We start from the raw sequence: 17,976 nt of genomic DNA, 5'->3' as shown, positions 1-17,976 counted from the left end.
TTTGAACCAAACCATTTAACTAAAGGACAATATGAGTCAGAAATAGACCAGGCAAAGGTAGCTCCTTTTTTTGAGTGCCTGAGAGCAAATAATGTACTTGAAAAGAGGTCACCGTGACCAGCATTGGGAGAATTAGGTAACTATCAAGCCCCTCCTGCAGAGACTTCTTTGGGGCAGCTTCAGATTATTTGGTGTGAAATGTGGGAACATGAGGCACGCCCATTTCCTGGACATGCCCCCTTTCCTGCCCAAGCGCGCTTATACCTCCTGCTCCTTCTGTTCAGGGCACCGTTTATCACAAGAGAATCACAACAGGTGGGAGTCTACACATTGCACATTACCAGATACTCCCTCCACATGTCAAAGAGCTAGCTGCTCCCCTTGTTGGAATTATTTATATAGGATTTTATATTACATTTAATATATATTATTAACTACAATTTACTGAACATCTACAAGGAGCCAGACATTACGCCAATGGGCTTTTTATATATGGTCTCTAATCTTTGCAGCAACTTTGCAAAGTGCACTAGTCATTACCATCTCCCTTGCCAACGAGCAGAGGCACTGAGAGGCTCCATGCCTTGCCCCATCAGCTGAGGGACAGTCTGACTGCCTGACTCAGGTCTGTTTGTTCCCACTACACCTCCTCCTCTGGAGTGCATAATTCACATATACAGGTATCTATTCTGCATAATTCACCTGGTTCTCAAGATAAATTGAAATATAATAAAAAACACATTTATAATAAGAAAAGGCCTCCTGGCCTGGCCCCTGCCCGCAAGAGGTCATCTTTGCTGCACCAGGTCACCACCAGGGCTCACACCCTGGACTGAGATAAGAACGACTAATATTCAAGTCAGCTTCCCTGACACCTGCTCCTGGTCACAAGGTGGGCTGGGCTAAAGAGTCTGAATGAGACTGTGCAAACAATTTCTACACACAGAAAGGTACAAAGTGAGGGATATTCCAAGTTGCAACCAGGGCCTCCAACTTCTCAAATTCCATGGGATTCAGCTTTGAACCAGGTTGCTGGAAGCTTGGGGTGGCAGCCACGTGATAAGAACAATGATGTTCATAACTAAGAACTTCTGGGTGCTCATTGTTTGCCAGGCTCTAAGACTTTTATTTTTATTTTTTTAGAGACAGGGTCTCGCTCCATTGCCCAGGCTGGAGTGCCGTGGTACAATCATAGCTCACTGTAACCTCAAACTCCTGGACTCAAGGGATCCTCCTGCTTTGGCCTCCCAAAGTGCTGAGATTACAAGCACTAATCACTGCACCCAGCCTGTTCTAAGGCTTGTTATGATGCTCACTCGGGGTAGGTGCTTGCCTTCTCCCCTTTTCACAGAGCTGATCACTCCTCCTTCTGCTGGGATTCTCAGACATTCGCTCTTGGCCTCCTCCTGCCTCCCTCGCTGGTCCTTCTCAGACTCCTTTAGTGCCTGCTCCTCATCTCTCCTATGCTTAAGCACCATTTGCAGCTTCCATCTACTTGCTTCTCAGGGGATCTCCTCCAGTTTCGCGCTTGAAATCCCATCTCTATCCTGGTGACATCCACATCTGTATCCCCAGCCAGGATCTCTTTTCCCTAACCTCCCGACTCTTTTATCTCATACCATTCCTACACTGCTACATAGATGAATAACAGGCCTCTCCACTGCAACATGCCCACAGGAGAACTGATTACTTCTACCCTCAGACCTGCTCTTCCCACAGTCTTCCCCATCTCAATAAACTGTAACTCTACTTTGCTGCATTGCTTAGGCCAAAAACCTGGGAGTCACCTTGAGGCCTCCTGTTCTTTTGCATTTCAAATCCCATCTATCAGCAAACCCTATTGGCTCCACCTCCAAAGTACTTCTGGGCTTGGTTTCCTCTTAGCCAGCTCCATACAGCCACTATGTCCAACGGTCATCATCTCTGCCCTGGACTGCCACACCAGTCTTTCAGCCCCTTCCCTCCTATCATCAACTGTGGACAGAGCCCCAGTGCTTTCCACCTCGTGTAGGAAAAAAAGCCAGTGCCCTCAGAATGATCCGCAAGGCTACATGCGATCCCCCACCCCTTAGCCCTGCTATCTCTCTGCCCTTATCTTCTGCTATCCTCCCCTCTTGCTCATTCCACTCCAGACTCTACTGTACTCTGCAACCAAAGGAAGTGGGCTCCAGCCTCAGGGCCTTTGCACCACTGTTCCTTCTCCCTGGGACGTGCTCCCTCCAGACGACCACATGGTTCTTTCATCTCAACAGTGGGGACTTCCCTGGTTACCTCTATACAATGGTAACCTCACCCTGCCCTGGCACTCTCTCCCTCTTGTTCTACTTTATTTTTCTGCAAAGCACTTAATACCGCCTGACTCAGAGCCCATTTTTTTATGGCCCATCTCCCCCACTGGGATGTTGGCTTCAAAAAGGTAGGGATTTTGTTCTGTTTTGTGCACTGTTGCCATTTTTTGCACCAGAACAAAGCTTGGCCCATAGTAAGTGCTCAATGAACATGTGCTGAATGAATACATGAGTTACATACTAACAAACACTCATGTTCTTGTCAGGAATAGGATATATGATTAAAGAACAGCTCCAAGACAGACAAACACGTATTTTAACAAAGAAACCAGACACATACTAAACTATTAGTGTATAGCATCTGGAAGAGACATTTGTGACCTTCATGAAGTTTGTGTAATCACAAAATTCTACGAAAGATTATGTTAAAAGGAAATCAGATATAAGACAAGGTTCTGCAGAACCAAAGTAGTTGCTTTTTAAGGGAAATATTTACAACCTTGCCAACAGACTCCTAAATCAGTGGTTCTCCAACTGCATGGCACATCGAGACAACTCGGGGAGAAATTACAACGCAGATTCTCAGGCCTAACCCCACAGAGAGCAAGTTTCAAAACACCCAGGCAGGACAAGGGATTGACATCTTTAACACACATCGTAGGAGCTTCTGACACACTTTAAGAAATGTTCACCAAAGCTGAGCAATCCAAAGTGGGGACTATGAACTACTAAAGACTGCTTCCATTTTAATTAAGATAAAATAAAAAATTGAAGCCGGGCCTGCCAGCTCATGCTTTACAATCCCAGCACTTCAGGAGGCTGAAGTGGGGGGGTCGCCTGAGCTCAGGAACTGGAGACCAGTCTGGACAAGTTAGTGAGACCTACAAAAAACTAAAAAATTAGATGGGTATAGTGGCGTGTAGTCCCAGCTGCTTCGGAGGCTGAAGTGGGAGGATCGCTTGAGCCCAGGAGGTTGACACTGCAGTGAGCCAGGATCACACCACTGCCCTCCAGCCTGGGTGACAGAAAAAGACCTTGTTTCAGCAAAAAAAAAAAAAAAAAAATTAGTTCTTCAGGTATATTTCAAATGTTCAATTGCCACATGTGGCTGGGGGGCTTCCCTGTGGGTTAGTGCAGACACAGAACATTTCCAGTATCGCAGAATATTCTTTTGAACAGTCCTCCTAAGAGGATGTTTTCCTCCAAACTGGCTTCTGAAGAAACAGGTCACAGGTATATGTTGTAGCCCCCGTAACTAGACTTTGGAGACGCCTAACTAGACAACTGAATTTCCTTGCTGGAGTCTTCACTTGTTACAACAATGTTTCCCACCTACAAAAAAAAATGATGCCCTGACACTGGGGAATAGCTGGAGGCCTGGGTGTTTGCGGAAGTGGGTGGAAGAGCAGAGCAGAAGGCTGGGAAACATCCATCTCTACTGCCCATTTCCACTCTCTGCCAGGCGAAGGGTCCAAACTTCCATGTCCTTGGTCATCCACCTGAGTCTTCTGCACTGACAGGGGGACGTCTGCAGCCAAGGCACTGGGCCACCGCCCCATCCCTGCTGAAAAGGAGATACAGCACCCACTAAACTCCACACAAACTGCCTTCTCCTCCTGCTTGCATCAGGGTCCATGATCACCTGGGATCGGCAGTGGGCAAACTTGTATAGGGTGTGCAGAAGACCCAGGGATCCGTTTTTGTTACCCTTTGCATTCCTGTGGCCTTTTATTGTTCCCTCAATTGTTCTCTCATCCTGTCTTCTCTTCTGATGCCTTTCCTTGCACACTGAACTTTACAGGTGGGGGCAGATCCTAGCAGCCAGTTCAAGGTTGGGACTAACTCCTTTAGGACTGGCCAGAGGATGGAAGAGATGGGCAAAGGTCACGGGCTGGGTGGTGACTGGAGTGGGAGGGCACCATAGGCAGCCACAGTCCCAGGATCTTCCTGTGGCTGGCCTGGGAGACTGGAGACCTCGTTTCTAGTGCTGGCTGTGCCACAGGCTTTAAGTGGGATGAGCCAGGACCTCCCCAAGCCCTGCCATCTGTGAGGCCAATTGTTTCACAGCCCACTCACTCACACATTTAACGAGCACCTGCTGTGCGCCCAGCCTTGTGCCAGGCACAGGGGAAACAACACCCTTTCTACTCTTTCCTGTTTTCAAGGAGCTCAGTTTCATTGGCAACATAAACCCTAATCACTATCTGAAAAAATGCAACCTGACATGGGCTCTAATGAAGCACATACAGGGCGCCATGATGCTTCCAGATGTTGGTGCTTTCATGGAGTCCTCATCCACTTCCCAAACCAGTCTCCTTCAGAAAGTGGATGAGGACTTCCCAGAAGCACCAACGTATGAGCATCAAATAGTTCACGTCACACAGAAGCGAGGGGAAGACTCTCAGGGCAGAGGTGAAATGGGGGCAACTTTTTTTTTTTTTTTTTGAGACGGAGTCTGGCTCTGTCGCCCAGGCTGGAGTGCAGTGGTGTGATCTCGGCTCACTGCAAGCTCCGCTTCGCGGGTTCATACCATTCTCCTGCCTCAGCCTCCCGAGTAGCTGGGACTACAGGCGCCCATCACCACGCCTGGCTAATGTTTTGTATATTTTCAGTAGAGACGGGGTTTTACCATGTTAGCCAGGATGGTCTCGATTTCCTGATCTCGTAATCCGCCTGCCTCGGCCTCCCAAAATGCTGGGATTACAGGTGTGAGCCACCGTGCCCAGCCGGGGGGCAACATTTTTAAGTATTTCCAGTGCAATCTCAACATACAAGATCTGAGATCTCAAGCTTTCATTTTAAAATATTTTTTTCTTCATTTTGTAAGCCAAGAGATGAAAACTATTTGTTAGGAGCATTAATTCAGGAAAAGTAAAAAAAAGTAGAGAACTTACAGTAACTTTAAAGGTCTGTACCACGCCATCTAAAAAGTAGATGCTGCAGATGACTTCTGATCGAGTTTTCTCTTTGGGTAATTCCGAGGTGCGTATGTTATTAATTCTTCCACCCAACGCACGTAACCGGGAGGTCATAACTATCGCTGAATAACCTGTAACGTAAGATATACCCATTAGTGCTTTGATATGCGAATCGCCAGTTACCTGTGAGTGCAGATACCTGTCAGATCCTATCCTATCAATACTGTCTGAGGGACTCACAGATAATGAGAACTACATAGCAGATCATGTTTCCAATTGAGTTTTGACTTCTAAGGTGCTCTAAGCAAAATGTATTGCTAAATCATACGTTCATAGAATTATGTGGCTTATTTGCATGTCTTATTACCTCCCTGGTCTGAGTCTTCTAATTTATATTTCCCAGGCTTTTAAGTTTTTATCTATGTTTCACAATTTTATATATTTGTGTTCTACCTCTAAGGTTTTACAGAACTAAACATGGTATAAATATGATTTCAAACATGAAAAGACTTATTGATAAACTGATATTAAAACTAAGGATCTCTATTCATTGAAAGACACCATTTAGGGGCAGCAAAAAGGCAACCGACAGAGTGGGAGGAGATACTCGCAATATATACGTCTGCAAAGAATATATGAAGTGCTCCCGCTGACCTAGTGAGAGGAAGTAACAGAAAACCCTGTAGAAAATAGGAAGAAAACAAAAACAGGTACTCAACCACATAGCTGTCAAAGAAATGCAAATTAAACCCACAAAGCAATAGTACCACACACCCACAAGAGAACCCCTACGATTCAAGACTGGCAAAACCACGGAGGGTGTGGAGCAACCAGAACTCTCACATGCTGCTGGTGAAAGCATAACTCAGTGCAACCACTGTACGATGGAAAACTGTTGAACAGTATCTACTAAAGCTCAACATATGCATTTATTGTGATAGAACAATTTCAGTCATGGGCACATTCCCAGCAGAAAAATGTATATTCACTCACTAGAAGACATGAAAGCATCTTGTGGGAGCTAAACTTTGAGAACATATGGACACAAAGAAGGGAGCAATAGCTACCAGGGCCTATGCGAGGGTGAAGTGTGGGAGGAGGGTGAGGATCGCAAAACTACCTATCGGGTACTATGTTTATGATGCAGTTGACAAAATAATCTGTACACCAAATCCCCAAGACACTCAATTTACCTATATAACAAACCTGCACATGTACTCAGAACCTATAAGTTAAAAAAATTTTTTTTTGTAGGTCATGACAATTCAAAGATTTGGACCAAAATATGTATCTAATAAAATAATAATTTATAACAACAACAAAAAAGAATCTTCATAATAGTCCTAAACTGGAAAAGACCCCATCTATCAAATGTAGAATGGATAAACTGTGGTACAGTCATACCATATACTACTTATAAAGCAAAATAAATAAACGAACTACCATTACATGTAAAATGTGAATCAATTGCTTTAATGTTGAGCAAAAGACATGAGACACAACAGAGTATCTGCTGCATGATTCCATTTATATAAAGTTTGCAACCAGGCAAAATTAATCAATGCGGATAGAAGAAAGGATAATGGTTACCTTTGTGTGTAGTGAGGGGAGGGCAGAGATGGGTTTTCTGGGATGATTTTAATATTCTATTTTGTGATATGGGTGCTAATGACACTGGTATACTCACTTTGTGAAAATTTACCAAGCTCTACATTTATGATTTGTGTACTTTTCCATATGTATGTTTTAATAACAAGTTTACTTTTTTGAAAAAGAGAGTATAATATTTATGAAGAGGGAATTAGAGGGCATTCAAAATCTGACCATGGTATTAGGGAACAGTAAGGAAAGTGGTTTAACTGGTGATTTCAATGGTGGAGAAGTAGGCAAAAAAACTGGAAAGGTGTGCAACTGAGGACATGACTATATCACAGAGATCACGTAGGTGGGAGGTTCTAGGCCTCTACAAAGAATACATGAAGAAGCCGAGCACAGTGGCTCACGCCTACAATCCCAGCACTTTGGGAGGCCGGAGAGGGCGGATCACCTGAGGTCAGGAGTTCGAGATCAGCCTGGCCAACATGATGAAACCCTGTCTGCACTAAAAACACAAAATTAGCCAGGCATGGTGGCATGTACCTGTAATCCCAGCACTTTGGGAGGCCGAAGCAGACGGATCTCCTGAGGTCAGGAGTTTGAGACCAGCCTGGCCAACATGGTGAAATCTCATCTCTACTAAACATACAAAATTAGCCAGGCATGGCGCCCTGCGCCAGTAATCCCAGCTACTGTGGAGGCTGAGGCAGGAGAATCACTTGAACCCAGGAGGCAGAGGCTGCAGTGGGCTGAGATCTCGCCATTGCACTCCCTGGGCAAAAAGAGCAAAACTCTGTCTCAAAAAAAAAAAAAAAGAATATGTGAAGCAATTCTACAAATCAAATTGGCTCAGGGAATGGTGAAGATATAAATCTGACAGTGTTGGGTGGAAGAGCAAATAAAGATGAAGGGCCTAAGAGTAAGTTAACGTTCTTTTTATTAATTCTCCACAAATTTTCTCTGAAGAACTGGGTCTCTGCATATGCTATTCCTTCTGCTTGCAAAGCTCTTCCTGCTCCTCTTCATTTGATTAACTCCAGTTCATCGTCAGTGCTCAGCACAAGCATCACTTCCTCCAGGAAGCCTTCCCTGGTCTCCCTAACCAGTCACAGATTTGTGTGACAGAGTGCACTCACTAGTGCTTATCCTCATTTCACACTTATAACTGATGATGTGTATTTAATATCTGCTTCTCCTACTAGATGTCAAGCCCCACAAGGCTAGGTCTGTTTTTGCTCATTGTACCTCCAAACCTAGGTCTGGTAGGCAGTTAGTAAACGTTCGAATGAATGGAAGGAAGAATGAAATAGAAAATGAAGCCAAAATTTGTAGTCTATATAGCAGACTATATAGCAGTACTGCAGTACAACAAGACTGTATAGCAGTAGAAGAGGATAGACAAACTTGACAGAGAAGGATGGGGTAGGGTCTAAGTAGAATGCAGAGGGGGAGCATGGTACGGTGGCATGCACCTGTAGTCCCAGCTACTCTGGAGGCCAAGGTGGGAGGGCTGTTAGATTCCCGCCTGGGCAATACAGAAAAACTAAAAAAAAAAAAAAAAAAAAAAAAAAAGCAAGCAAACAAGAAAAGAAAAGAAAGAAGAAATGCAGAGGAGTGGGGAAACTGATGTCCCATAGACCAGTGCTTCTCACACTGCAGTGTGCATACAGAGTGCTTGGGGATCTTGTTAAAATGCAGACTCTGATTCAAGTGGTCTTGATAGGACCCAAGAGTCTGCATCTTGTCTCCCAGGTGATGACCAAGCTGCTGTTGCCAAGGTCTATTCTGGCAGACGCAAGTCACGGGTAATTGGAAAAGTAGCACCTAATGTCAGGGTGGGGCCAGAGAAAAGACTTGGGAGTCAGTAGCAAGGAGTAGTGACTCAGGTCTCACAAGGATGTGGCCAAAGCAGATTGTTTCTTGGAGGACCAAGAAACAAGCTTCAGAGAATGACAGGGAGCACCAGTTAGGTGCAGAAAGAGAAACCACAACGATGAAAGCTGGGCAGAAAGCACATCCAGGAAGAGAAGCACTTGGTCTCTTATCATTATATTTAAGAAGCTCCAAGCAAACCTCTCTTCCTTAGATAAGGATAGGGAGTCTCAAATACTAATAAAAAAAAACTTCCTGGGACCAGCAGTGCAAAGGAACTTATTCAGTCACTTATAAAATTCCACCCACCCCACCACCTCCGCCTTGCCCTTTCCAAGGAAAATGTCATCAGAAGCAGGGATGCATTTTCTGAGTAATACAAAAAGTTATCAAAAGACAACAAATGTGTTCCATAATGCTTTAACCTCATCGACTTTAAAATGTCAATTTTATTTTTTAGTTCTTGTCTAAGAATCTCAGGTGGGTTACTTTTTTTTTTTTTTTTTTTTAAAGACACAATAGAACCATTACAAGTTGGTTTTAGTGGGAGGTGCACATCAGAACCACCTGGGGAGCTTTTAAAAACTGCCTGTCCCCGCACCCCCAGGGGTGATTCAGCATCCTCAGGTGTGGCACAGGATCACATTCCCTTTGGGAAGCCCTCAAAGTAACAGCCAGGGAGACGAGGACTAGAGGAGTGGGTTTCCAGGGAACCTCAAGGTGTGTTTTGAATGGATGGCCTTAGAATACAGGCTCTGCAGAATCTAAGCTATGCACTGCGTGGTTGAATTCACTGTGTATGAAAAGAGGTGGGCAGTTGTTCTGTGGAACAGCTAAAACAGAGCGAGTCACACAATGACCCCAGGCAGAAAAAACTAAGACTTGAAACAGGTGCCTCCAAATGAAAGTCACATGGGCTGATGCTCCAATGGTGGACACTGATTTCCAAACTTCACCTGAGCAGCTGCTCTTAGCTCGTGCTGGCGTGGGTGCCGTTGGGCTTATTCATTTCACCATGGTTAGCAATGATGCTGTCCAGCACAGTCACACAGCCAGCTGACAAAATAAAGCCCACCAGCAACCCAAGGGAGACAGACTTCCCTTTCTCACATCCATCTCTGATTGTTACATAAAGGGCTTGAAACCTAATGACAATGTCATAAATAGGTATTTTATGAAAGCTGCAGAAATCTTCCTACAATGGTTCCTAAAGCAAACCTTGGTAAGAATGAGTCTGATGTTGAATAACCAAATAATTGAGCCATGTGGTATTTTCAGATTGTCTTGAAATTACATCTTAAACAATCTGGTCAGGACAATGGATGCTGACTAACTGCCCTGTTTCCTGTACTACAGCAATTGGGGAACTCAGGGTTTCTATGGCTTCCTTTATAAGCCTCTTAATTCTAAACAAAGCCACAACCCAACCAGGAACAAGCTGGCCTCTCTGACCACAAATGATTACAGCTGCTGCTGATGCATTTTATAATAAGGAAGCCAAGCCTGTTTTTTGCATGAGTTTACAAATCCATTATAGCTTTAGAATGTTTTAAACAACAGCAATCAAAGCTCTACTGTGAATACAGTTTTTAATCAAAGATTATACTTGGAAAATACAGAAAAAGGCAACACCTCACTTTGCAAACAGTAGGGGCACAATAAAGACCATGAGAGTTAGAGTGGCACATGGAAAGTGCCTAGCACATGTGGGACACACACCAGGCACTCAATGAAAGGCATTTTATTAACGTTAAGCTTCTAATGCCATTGGGTGCTGTCTACAGATTCCAGATTTTGTAGGGCAATCCTGATTTCAAACGACTTACAGATATATGAATGTTCTATTTCTTAAAGTTTTATGTATTCACTTTAATAAAGACAGCTTGCTAGATTTAAAAGGTAGTGGTGATAGATACGTAATATACCTTTGAGCTGCTCTACAAACTCAAGGGAACCAGAAGCAAGAGCATGCTGGCATAAATTGCCACGCCCTGGGCACGTGAGACACCAGAGCTCTGGGAGTCAGGGTTGGGTAACAGGCCTGCTACTAGGGCCCCTCCCTGGCTGCCCTGAAGCCTGAGACAACGAAAAGGTAATGCCACCGCTTTATTTCCTAAAGGTCTGTCTATATTCGGATCTGGGAAATTGTTCCTTCATAAGCCAATGAACCATAGACAGAAAGAAGGGAGAGGAACACATGCAAATGACAGAGCAAACCGAACTCCACTATTAGAATTTTAAATAGAGAGGCCGGTGCAGTGGCTCACGCCTGTAATCCCAATACTTTGGGAGGCCCAGGTGGGCAGATCACCTGACGTCAGGAGTTCGAGACCAGCCTGGCCAAGGTGAAACCCTGTCTCTACTAAAAATACAAAAATTAGCTGGGTGTAGTGGTGAACGTCTATAATCTCAGCTACTTGGCAGTCTGAGTCAGGAGAATCGCTCGAACCTGGGAAGCAGAGATTGCCGCGAGCCAAGATCGCACCATTGCACTCCAGCCTGAGTGACAGAGTGAGACTCTTGAATAAATAAATGACAAAGTATTCCATATTCTTATTTTTTAAAGTAAGGGACTTAGGTCTCTAATTGAAGAATATGAGTTCAGTTGAAAAAAAGGAGGAGAAGAATAAGAAAACCGTCTTGATTTTTAAATACCAATTTGTAAGTAACCTGCATAAATGAATCATGGGTCTACAGGAATCAACCTGCATCATCAAGCTGGCCTAGCCCAATGCCACCACCTAGTGGCGATCAGAGGAAGACATGCCACCTCCTACGCTGGCATTCTTCAAGGGAAACAGGGACAGCTCTGCTCTTTCTCGCTTATCGCTTACAGTTCAGCTTATTTCAAAAATCCTTTTTGCAGTATAGAAGCCCTTTTCTGTAGCTCAATCCCCTTTCCCAAATTCTTCTTCCCTATGAACTCAGGAAAGCGCCTTCTTCCCTCTACCTTTTTCCCCCTTTTATCTATTTCTGAACCCCAACAGATGACTGATCTGAAGAAGGGCATTTCTAGCACAGAAAAGTACATGCACTATCAGCCACCCTAGACAATGACTCATCAAATTAAGTGTGCTTCTCATCAAATGCCAATATTTAACGTATTGCAGACACATGCTTCATTCATTTAGCAGCAAATATAGTGCCAGGGTTGTTCTCTCTTCCTTGTCACTGTAGACACACAGACGCTGGGTTGCATTATGTGGTAACGAGTTCTTTGTGGGGTCAACCACGGCCCCAGCAAGCAACAATCACTCGCATTGCTCACACCTTTAGGAAAACAGAAACCACGCTTTCCTATTGCTGTCGGTACCTCAAAGAGGACAGCTTCGCATTCCAGTCTGTTTTAAAGTCAGGCCTAACTGTTCCTTAAACTCCTCTGAAGTAAGTGGGGTATTCCCTTCTAAAGATAAAATTTACTAGTGAGACCATCATATCTACCAAAAACAAAAACAAACAAACAAACAAATAAACAAACTAGCTGCGTGTGGTGGCACCTGCCTGTAGTCCTAGCTATTTGGGAGGCTGAGGTGGGAGAATCGCTTGAGCCCAGGAGGTCAAGGCTTCAGGGAGCTATGATCGCATCACTGCTCTGCAGCCTGGGCAAGAGAGCGAGATGTCGTCAAAAAAAAAAAAAAAAAAATTTACAAACACTTGGGTAGGGATTTATTTATCACTTATTAAGCACTAAGATGAGCTCAAACTAAGAATGTCTGCTCACTGATCAAGCTACTAAAAAAAAAGTGACTGAAATGATGCTTTCTTTTTAACTAGTGACTTAAAACTAGTGTACACAAGAATAATCTGGGGACTTGTTAAAAATGCAGATTCTTGGTTACCATCCACAGAGATTTTGGTTCAGTAAGGGCCCAGGAAACTGCATTTTAAAACATAAAATAATTTTCTGAACTTATAGAAAAGTTGCAAGAAAAACATAACTCCTGTATAACCCTTTTGCCCTGGATTCAATTGTTAACATTTTGCTACATATGCTTTTTTTTTTTTTTTTTTTGAGATGGAGTCTCACTCTTGCCCAGGCTGGATGGCGTAATCTTAGCTCACTGCAACCTCCGCCTCCTGGGTTCAAGCAATTCTTGTGCCTCAGCCTCCCAAATAGCTGGGGCTACAGGCATGCGCCACCACACCCGGCTAATTTTTGTATTTTTAATAGAGACAGGGTTTCCCCATGTTGGCCTAGGTTGGCCTTGAACTCCTGACCTCAGGTGATTTGCCTGCGTTGGCCTCCCAAAGTGCTGGGATTACAGGCATGAGCCATCGTGCCCGGCCCACATACACTTTATTTCCCATCTCTCTCATTTGTATACACACACAGACACACCATGCTTTTCTCTGAACGACTTGCTGTAGAGATCATGCCCCTTTATCTCGAAATATTTTAGCATGTATCTCTCTAAAACAAGGGCATTTCATAACCACAGTACAATTATCACACTGAAGAAATTTAACATGATGAGCACTTATCTAATATCCAATCCATACTAAGACCCAAATCAGGATCATGCCTTGTTTTACTTGTCATATGGAAATCACTTTTTTTTTTTTTAAACAAAAAGAGACAGGGTCTCATTATGTTGCCCAGGCTGGCCTCAAACTCCTGGGCTCAAGCAATCCTCCTGCCTCAGGCCTCCTAAGGAGCTGGGACTACAGATGTATACCAACACACCCAGCTTGAAGTTGCATTTTAAATAAATACCCCCTGACCCTCATGACAACGGTGCAGCTGGTCTGAGAGCCACACAGTGGAAAATCTTCCACCAGACATCTTCAGAGTTCCTTTTGGTTCTGCCTGTCTATGCTTATAGCCAGGGTCTTGGTTAGGTGGGCATCCTTATGTCAGTTTTACTGTCTATATTACAAGTCACCTCCCAGAGCTAAATAGAGTTTCCATAGCTTGGCAGCTGTCCCATCACTCAGTCTGGGAGAGTGCTTCCTAAATCACTGCTGATGAAGTAACAGATTTTCCAGTCTATATGTCAGTGCTGGGATTAGTACTGTTGTCTAAATAGAGAAGAAAGCAACAAGAAAACTGCCATCATTCAAAAAGGACTGTATCACTTGCTATTACATAACCAGATGTCTTGGCTTGTTCACTCAGATGAGTCCACATCATTCACCAACACCAATCCTTAACAATTTGTCCAAATTATAAAAGGCCACACAATGCACACACCCTTCCTCAGAAACCCGTGAGAGTCAACCAGCATTTTCTTAAAGTGGCAGCAACGAAAGAAAACAAGATTCATGCATTTTGTGCTGTTTATTAGGCTTTGAAAATGTTCTTCTTAAAAATGTTATTTAATATTTTCTGTTTTCACCATTTTTATTTTTTGCGAGTGTTCTTAATGAAATTCAGCCCAACTAATTAAAAATTAGTGATTTCAGTTTTCATTTGTGAAATGCCCAAATATCTTAGAAAACACTTTCCTATACATTTCCCTTTATTAGTTTTAAAACAAGTACAGTTGATAACAAAATTACTGTACAACTGGTACCTGGAATTTAATATTTTTCCTCATAACTCTATAATTTCATAAATTGATCAACACTACCTTCTGCCATTTTTAGCCTTTCTTAGCTTTTACATTTTCCAAAGTACAACACTACATAACAATATAAAGATAAATACACTAACTTATTTTTTAAATTAGGTTTTAATGTAAACATAATCATGACTGAATACTTGCTAAACTAGAAAAACAAACGTCCTTATTCAGGGAGGTGTATTTCATATGGCTAATTCAATGTTAAAGCCAATAAACAAATTTATCCTGAACCTATATACCAAACAATTAATTTTTAAATAACATTTTTAAAGCATAAAGCCTGCTAATGAATAACACAGTTGACAATGCCAGTGCTGGTGAACAAAACTTTTAAAAAATATGGGTATTTATTAAAGTGTTAATACCTATTAAAAATTATTTATGAACATATTTAATATTCGAGTCTTCAGATTTTTCTCTAGCACAAGGGAGACACACTCACACAGGTCACTTTAATAATACAGCACAATACTCCATCAAATCATCTTGCAGTTGTCAATCCTGATACTCCAAAAGTACATTTTGGGGATCAAATCATTTGTTCCACAGATCCTGTAATTTGTTCGGGGAGTGGCTCTCTGACTGAAGCCTCTGGGAAGCCCGGGTGGAGTCATTTGTAGGACCCGTTGTCTCCAAACTGAGATCTGTAATTACTGGCCTTCTTTTCATACAACTTCAAAATGTCAAATAGTTTTCTTATTATGGAGTTGGGGTTTATTTATAGGTTTTATTTATAGGTTTGACACCATGACACTTGCAAAACTAACAAAATAAAAAAGTTATACTTGATCCTGGCAGGGTAAGAAGTAGTAGTTTTAAGCTCCCTGAAGGGCAAGATAAAGAATGCAGCGGGAGCCGCAGGCAGTTTCGGGAAAGAGGTAATGTTGCTATAAAGAGAAACCAATCTCTTAAGTGCCATGAGCTGGGTTTTCAGTGTTGTGAGGAGAAGCTAGTAACTAAAACACAAAGTTTGCCTCAAAGCCGGCAGAAAATTCATGCTGAGTATATTAAATGAAGCCATTCAATTTAAAGAAAAACCTTTTTCTTGAAGTATCACAGAGAGAAAAAGTACAAATGCTAAATATAGTGCTCCCCAGGACCCCAGCAGGAGTCCCTCACGTCCTCTTCCAAACACTCCCCTCCACAGGCGACCACTCTCTCCTCAATTACAACACTGTCTTCCCGAGTCTTTTTTTTTTTTTTTTTTTAAGTTAGATTGTGTTAGAAGTTCTTTTCTTCTTCTTCTTTTTTTTTTTTTAAGGAGTTTTAAGAAATCTGATTATGGTGCAGTGTCAAACAGCACACCCCCAAATTCCACAGGATTCAACTCTCTCTGGGTTGCTTCTCGGTACCCATATGGATGTCTTGGGTAGGTTGCAAAGAAATGAGATTTGGTTTTGCCCAGGTAGTCACTGAACGGTGACTGGTAACCTTTCCCCACTGCGTGCCACCTTGGTGAACCCAGACACCTAAGAGCCAGCAAACCTGCCTCCTGGGAGAAAAACAGGGCAAACACCAGTCAATGGCGGGTTTTAACCAAGTCATGCTGAGGAAAATGACATCAGGACTTACCCAGACAAGTTGTCCCCCTGACAGCCTCCAAGCAACCTGCAACTGACTACGATTTCACGGGCTTGTCAATCTTGTTTACAATTACTTTTAGCCTATTTGGTTGCTACTTTGGCAAAAAGGAGTTCCGCATCATTTACTCTCTCAATATTCATTTACCCTGCGCCGTCTCCTCACCAGGCCAGGGAGTGGACAGTATCAAGTTCTAGGGGAGATGAAGGCCCAGGGTGCTGGAGGAACACGAGGAGGGCTCCGGACCCACCGGGGTGGGATGGGTGTCGGGATGGGTTCACAAAAATTTCATGGGGAGTCTTGCAGGGTAAGGGGTAACCGGCCAGGGAGAAGCTGCAGCATTCCAGACGCTGCAAACCCCATGTGCAAAGGTTGGGAGGGGAAAATGCACGCACACTATGGGAACTCCACAGAAACTGATTTAGCAGGCGTTCCTGAGGAATAACTGAAATCTTAAGAGAAATCTCAGGGAGGATAAGATTAGGTACTTCAAAAATCCAAGGGGCTGTCACACAGAAGTGGAATTAGAGTATAATGTAAGGCTGTGGGAAAGTTACCAGCATCAGAATCAGGCAGCTATGGGGGGACCTCAGCTTAATCACTCACTGAGAGATTAACTTTAGAGAGACTGCTCACCCTGAGACTCAGTTTCCCTATCTATAAAAGAGGAAGGATTTCCCTAAGGTTGTTTTAATCACTCACTGGAGATAATATGTATGCAAATTAACTGGCACCTAGCTACTATCATTAGACTGACTTTTTTAGGTCCCAAAGGTTCAATGGGTAGAAGATGAAAGAAACACATTTCTCTTCAAGAGAAGAAGCTTTTCAACAGTTAAACCTGCACAAATATGGAAGGAAGTGCCCTGTAAGAGAGGGAGCTCCTCATCACTAGAGGTAATCAAGCAGAGAAGCTGGATGAGACCCTTGGGAAGAAGGCCTCAGAGGGCAGACTGACAGTGGAGAGAGTGGGACAGATGAACTCTGGGCTTTCAGGACTTCTGTTTCAACACTTCCAAGGTTAAATTTCTGTACATGTAAGCCTCAATGTGGTACTGTTCAAAACTGAATTTCCCTACATGTATTTTTTCTCATCAGAAATAATTCTAAATGAATACCTCATTCTTGGAAAAAACAGAAATGGCCCATCAAACCATGATAGAAGATGAGGGACTATAACAAGCAAAAATATGAAAAGGTCAAAAAACAGACAATGGAATATGTTTTACATTTAGCTGTTTCTATCTAAAATTAAGCTACTGATCTCATTTCATTTTCCCTCCGAGTAGTTCCACTAGGCCCCAGACAGACTGGAAATCAGGATGGAATACATTTACTCCACAGGGACAAGAATCAAGTTGCATAAACCTTACAAAAATACTGTGCTAATATTTGCCCTCAGGCACAGACACGCCCATTTGGGTGTCAGTCCACTATATTTCTATCTTAGGCTCTGGCCCCCACCCCTTTACAGCCAAAAGCAGCAGAAGCCCTCAGAAAAGAAAACAGCTAAAGTCACTTTGAAAGGTTTGAGATGTGCTAATCGCAGTGCATCCCAGCCAAGAAGCTGGAATCTCACAACCAGACCATCCTGCCAGCCTCTGTTCCCGCCAAGGAGTCTGAAGCCAGTGGCAGTCCAGCCAGAGAAACCCAATCCTCACCACCAGTGTCTCTCGCCATAATTTTATCTCAAGGAAACAGAGAAAAATACTTTCCACTCACCCCCACGAAGCATCATATTTGTCTCTGATCAGCCAGGTGACTCGTGAAGTCACTAACTCACTTTTCTCTGGCTCTGTTTCCCAGGTTAGAGCCCTCTAAAGCTTTTTCCAGCTTTAAAATCCTCTGCCTGTAAGGTTTTAATCCAGGGGGCCATCTCAGGTTATATTAGGTTCGGTAACCTTGCTGGTTGCCACTGTGCCTCTAAAAACCATAAAATATTTTTATGCAGCCTATTCAGATTTCCAGGGCTTTGTACCCTGATAAAATGGGTCAGCAAATTAATGAAAGGAAACTCTTTAAAAAGACTTCTAAAAGGCATGCCAAAATGCCAGAATAACAGTATTTAGGAACAACTGAATTAAATGTATACGTTTATCAAAATAAGTTGTATATCTTAAAAATAAACAGTAAAAAGTAAAGGAATATATAATTGCT

General features: G+C 43.1%; 1 protein-coding gene across 2 annotated transcripts in view; it reads right to left on the bottom strand.

Moving 5' to 3' along the window:
- Positions 1-17,976, bottom strand: part of PTPN3 (protein tyrosine phosphatase, non-receptor type 3) — a 120,151-nt gene that overhangs the window by 80,515 nt on the left and 21,660 nt on the right. For both annotated transcript variants that reach the window (XM_025360111.1, XM_025360110.1), the window contains exon 2: positions 5,183-5,337. In XM_025360111.1, the coding sequence (XP_025215896.1) occupies positions 5,183-5,320 (138 nt within the window). In that variant the 5' untranslated portion in view covers positions 5,321-5,337. The remainder of the gene's footprint in view (positions 1-5,182; positions 5,338-17,976) is intronic.

Source organism: Theropithecus gelada, chromosome 15 (assembly GCF_003255815.1).
Source record: "Theropithecus gelada isolate Dixy chromosome 15, Tgel_1.0, whole genome shotgun sequence".
NCBI classification, from domain to species: domain Eukaryota; kingdom Metazoa; phylum Chordata; class Mammalia; order Primates; family Cercopithecidae; genus Theropithecus; species Theropithecus gelada.
This window is presented reverse-complemented; position numbering and strand designations above follow the sequence as displayed.